The following is a 5664-nucleotide window of genomic DNA, read 5'->3' as shown; positions in this document are numbered from 1 at the left end:
AAAAGCATCCCTTTCTGGCCAGCTGGATCACTTCGCCTCATAGGTTGAAGATGAAAAAGATAAAGAGGCAGTAGTTGACATTGGAACCACATTGCTGGGAATTAAACTGTCATGTGAGACCCAAGAGCGCGATTATCAGAGTCAACACTGAGTAATACAACATTCCTTAAAGGTGAGGCATCAATTATTCTTAAGGTAATCACCAAATTTTAACAAATATGGGGCATTTGTGTTATGTACCCAGAGAACGCCAATGACTACTTGACTGTGGTAAAGAATCTTAATTGAAGACCAAATAAAATGAACTTATAAAAGCTTTCAGAAGTTGAACAAATAACTCAGGAATAGGGCAATTATTATTCAGAGACAGATTATTTATACACAAACAAGGAAGAGATTTTGAGAATTATGTAAATCATAGCTAGTCAAGGCTTATAAAAGGCCTGATGTGGAAGTCATCACCAAAACTCAAAAACTTCTCTTAGCAACCCAACTCTCAACCCAAGTCCTGACCATGGCCTGCTGCTCCACTAGCTTCTGTGGATTTCCCACCTGTGCCACCAGTGGGAACTGTGGCTCCAGCTGCTGCCAGCCCAGCTGTTGCCAGACCAGCAGCTGCCAGCCCAGCTGCTGCCAGACCAGCAGCTGCCAGCCCAGCTGCTGCCAGACCAGCTGCTGCCAGCCAACCTGCTGCCAGACCAGCTGCTGCCAACCAACCTGCTGCCAGACCAGCTGTTGCCAGCCAACCTGCTGCCAGACCAGCTGCTGTGGGACCAGCTGTGGCACTGGTGGTGGCCAGGAGGGTGGCTGCGGAGCTGTGAGCTGCCGAGTCAGGTGGTGCCGCCCTGACTGCCGCGTGGAGGACACCTGCCTGACCCCCTGCTGCGTGGTGAGCTGCACACCCCCAACCTGCTGCCAGCTGCACCATGCCCAGGCTCCCTGCTGCCGCCCATCCTACTGTGGACAGTCCTGCTGCCGCCCAGCCTGCTGCTGCTACTGCTGCCAGCCCAGCTGCTGCCAGCCCACCTGCTGTGAGCCCACCTGCTAAAAGCAAGCCTGCTGATTTCTGATTTGAAGTTTCAACCTCCAAATCAATTCATGAACTAATTATCTCTTCTAGCACCCATGGATGGCTAACAAATTCTTGAATTTTTATTTGGTTTTTGTTGTGGGGGGATACCAAATATTTGGGCCTCACAGACCTATCTAATTCCATTCAATTCCGGAAAGACCTTGATCACCCCAATGACGCTGCCAAAATACAAACTTAACTCAAGAAATTGCTTCAGCACACATTTGAATCTACTCTGTGACTCAGTGTCACCGATGCCACAGAAGAATCATCTCTCCTATATTTACCTCCTATACTCCACCTTTCTGCAAACTGCACTTTTTATGAAAGAGGAATAATATACCAATGCCTATTAAATTATATCTATTTGGTGCAGCAAACATATCTCTTTCTCTTCATTGAATGTGTTTGTGATACATATTTCATAAAAAGCCACAAAAGATTTTAGTCTACCTTTGCTATACCACAATTATTTCGAGGAAATTTTATCAGATCTAATGGAGGTTAATCCCCAGAGAAAGATAGAGCAAAGGCAGTTATAAAGGGCCTCAGAAGTGGCACAGGCTCTATTTCCATATCCTGACCTCATAAAGTACTTTTATAACCAGAAAGTTATAGAAGCCAGGAACTCTGAATCCAGAGCCAGAATATGATGTATTTTTTTAAGTCTGTTAAAGGAATGCTCTTTCACGCAATCTTCAAACTCTGGGAATATAAGGCTAATATATTACACTCTTCCATTTATACATAGCCTTGCAGAGTAAAGCAAGAAAGCTACAAGTTGCAGAAGGCTCTCTGAGGAAATATGCCTTTAGTTAGATGGAGGATTTAACTTTTCCCATTTCTAAACTGAAAGTGAAGATAATAATGTAACTAATTCGGTTTAAAATTTTCACTTAGAAATACATGTATTTATTATATATACACACATGTATACATACATAATACACAACAAATGAAAAAAATACATACAGTGAACTTATACATATTTATTTATTTATTTGACAGAGAGGGAGAGCAAAAGAAAGGGTAGCAGCAAGCAGAGAGAGGAGAAGCAGGCTCCCAGCCTGATGTAGGCCTCGATCCCAGGACCCCAGGATCATGACCTAAGCTCAGGACAGACACTAACCTGGCACACCAGAATGCACACAGATTTAAACACAGCATTACGAAATACTTCATGAATCTGGGTAGTTTTCAGACAAGGATCAAGATTAATTTGTGTTTTCTCGGACTCAGAACTGGAGGGAGCCAGGGCCTCGTGGTCAGTTGAGCAACCGATTCTTGGTTTCAGCTCAGGTTGTGATCTCGGGGTCATGGGACTAAGCTCTAGGCTTAGCTCAGAGTCTACTATGGCCTCTTTCTCCCTCTCCTTTGGCCCCTCCACTCTGCTTCTTCTCTCCCTCTCTCTCTTCCCCTCTTCCCTTCCGCCTCTCCCTCTAAAATAAATAAATCTTAAAAAAAAAAAAAAAAAAGAACTGGAGGGAGCTGAAGATAATTCTTTTTCATTAAAATATTGCTTTGGTTAATGGGGCGCCTGGGGGGCTCAGTCCTTAAGTGGCTGCCTTCACCTCAGGTCATGATCCCAGGGTATGGAGATTGAGCCCCGTATAGGGCTCCCTGCTAGACAGGAAGGCTGCTTCTCCCTCTCCCACTCCCCCTGCTTGTGTTCTCTACTCTGTCAAATGAATAAATAAAATCTTAAAAAAATATATTACTTTGGTGAAGATTACAATACTTAATTCATTAAAGAGTTAATGGAATAGCATGGAGGACATGGGGAGTTAGAGAGGAGAAGGGAATTGGGGGAAATTGGAAGGGGAGGTGAATCATGAGAGACTATGGACTCTGAAAAACAATCTGAGGGGTTTGAAGTGGCGGTGGTGGGTGGGAGGTTGGGGTATCAGGTGGTGGGTATTATAGAGGGCACAGATTGCATGGAGCACTGGGTGTGGTGAAAAATAATGAATACTGTTATGCTGAAAATAAAAAATAAATTAAAAATAAATAAATAAAACTTTTTTAAAAAGAGTTAGGAAGTCAAGAAATTAGAAAGCATGAGTAAAAGATAACATGTAAGCAAAGAATCAGTTTCCCCAACATTTCTTCTAGAGACCTGATCCAACCTAGAAGACACCCTTGAACAACAGAACAAAAATGGAAACATGTTTTGTCCTTTTGTTTCTTTAACTACTGACCACATTCAGGTATCACTACCTAAGAGCTCCTGCTGAGAAAAAAGTATAAAATAAAATGACAGGTGACTTGGGTAAAATGCAAATCTGGCTACTTATCATTACAATACACTGCCAATCATTCATTCCTTCCATGATTCAACAAGCCTTTACTGAGTGCCTATATTCAAGATTGTGCAGAAGGCACTATGTAGAATACCAAAATGAATCAGACATAGCAGATCATGCCTTAAGGAATGAATGATCTGGAAAAACAATTATATAATTTTAGCCCTGTAGTGTCTGAGAGATCATCTCATTTTACAGATGAATAAAACAATGTTCAGGGGGATTAAGTATTCTGAGGTCACAGAATACACTTGTTGGTAGAACCTGTTTGAGAAGCCTGTTTAGTTCTATTAGCTTAATTTAGTTCTCATAATCACCTAAAGCTGGACTCCTTTAAAATACCTTTTAGCTTAAAATTCTATGATCTCTTTAATTCAAAAGCACAAACTAAAAGTACTTGTGGATTTGTCAATAGGGGGATGACTGAATAGACTGTGGTATGATCACACTCTGGAATAGTGCATAGCTATTTAAAAGAATAACTAATACATATGGGATAGGCTAAAAAAATAGATAAGCTAGATAAAATGGATAAATTCCTAGGGGCGCCTGGGTTGCTCAGTGGGTTAAGCCGCTGCCTTCTGCTCAGGTCATGATCTGAGGGTCCTGGGATCGAGGCCGCATCGGGCTCTCTGCTCAGCAGGGAGCCTGCTTCCCTTCCTCTCTCTCTGCCTGCCTCTCTGCCTACTTGTAATCTTTGTCTGTCAAATAAAATAAATAAAATCTTTTAAAAAAATGGATAAATTCCTAGAATCACATAATGTATCAAAACTGAATCATGAAGAAATAGAAAATCTAAACAGATTTAGTGAGGAGATTAAATCAGTAATAAAAAAAAAAACAAAAAACCTCCCAACAAATAAAATCCCAGTACCAGAAGCTTCACTGGTAAACTTCACCAAACGTTTAAAGAAAAGTTAAAAATCAATCATCCTCTAACTCTTCTAACAAATTAAAGAGGGAACACTTCCAAACTCACTCTATGAGGCTATCATTACCCTGATACCAAAGCCAAAGACACTACAGAAGATAAAACTAGAGACCAATATCCCTGATGAATATTGATACAATAGTCCTCAATGAAATACTACCAAACAGAATTCAACAGTACATTGAAAAGATTACACACCACGACCTAATGGGATTTTATCCTAGAATGCAAGAGTGGTTCAACAGACAAAAAAAAAAAAAAAAAAAAATCAATGAATATAATACATCGCATAACAGAACAAAGGGGGGAAAACACATGATTATCTCAATAGATGGATGAAATTCAACATGCTTTCATAATTTAAAAAAAAAAAAACAAAACAAAAACACTCAACAAACTAGGAATAGAAGGAAAGTACATCAGCCTGGTAAAAGCCATATATGAAAGCCCACAATAAAATCATACACAGTGGTAAAAGACTGAAAGCTTTTCCTCTAAGATTAAGAAAAAGAGAAGGTTGCCCACTTTTATCTATTCTATTTCTTATCACACTGGAAGTCCCAGCTAAAGCAATTAGACAAGAAAAAGAAGTAAACAGCATCCAAATAAGAAAAAAGTAAAACTGTCTCTTTTTGCAGATGACATGATCTATAGAAAACCCCAAAGACTCCACAAGAAAGAAAGAAAGAAAGAAAGAAGAAAATGTTTAGAACTAATCAACAAATTCAGTAGAGTTGCAAGATATAAAAAAAAATCAGCTGCATTTCTATATACTAACAACAATCTATCAGAGAAAAATTAAGGGGGCCTGGGTGGCTTAGTTAGTTAAGTGTCAAATTCTTGATTTTGGCTCAGGTCATGATCTCAGGGTCGTGAGACTGAGCCTTACATCAGACCCCACAATGGGCATGAAGCTAGCCTAAGGTTCTCTCTCACTCCCTCTCCTTCTCCCTGCTGCTCTCCCTCTCATTCTCTTTCTCTAAAAAAAATAATAATAATAATAATAATAATAATAATAAAGATAAATCAAAAAAAAAGAAAGAACATTAAGAAAACAATTCCATTTATAATAGCATCAAAAAAGAATAAAATACTTAGGAGTAAATTTAACCAAGAAGATGAAAGATCTGTATACTGAAAACTAAGAGACATTGTTGAAAGAAATTAAAGAAGGTACAAATAAATGAAAAGGTATTCCATGTTCATGAATTAGGAGAATCAGTACTGTTAAAATGTCATACTACTCAAAGCAATTTACAGATTCACTACAATCCCTATAAAAATTCCAATGGTATTTTTCACAGAAATAGAAAAAAAAAATCCGAAAATCTGTATGGAACTACAAAAGACTCTCAATA

General features: G+C 39.3%; 1 protein-coding gene across 1 annotated transcript; it reads left to right on the top strand.

Annotated features, from left to right (window-relative positions):
- The first annotated feature begins 500 nt into the window (after positions 1–500).
- On the top strand, positions 501–1050 carry LOC123392265 (keratin-associated protein 1-3-like). The gene has a single exon (XM_045080656.1). The coding sequence runs from the start codon at positions 515–517 to the stop codon at positions 1046–1048; it is 534 nt and encodes a 177-aa protein (XP_044936591.1). The 5' UTR covers positions 501–514; the 3' UTR covers positions 1049–1050.
- Positions 1051–5664: the final 4614 nt, after the last annotated feature.

The sequence above is a fragment of the Mustela putorius genome, unplaced genomic scaffold (assembly GCF_011764305.1).
Source record: "Mustela putorius furo isolate JIRA1106 unplaced genomic scaffold, ASM1176430v1.1 tig00000487_pilon_pilon_pilon, whole genome shotgun sequence".
NCBI lineage: Eukaryota > Metazoa > Chordata > Mammalia > Carnivora > Mustelidae > Mustela > Mustela putorius.
This window is presented reverse-complemented; position numbering and strand designations above follow the sequence as displayed.

Coding starts and splice junctions, on each gene's coding strand:
- LOC123392265 (XM_045080656.1), top strand. CDS start 515: ATGGCCTGCTGCTCCACTAGCTTCTGTGGATTTCCCACCTGTGCCACC.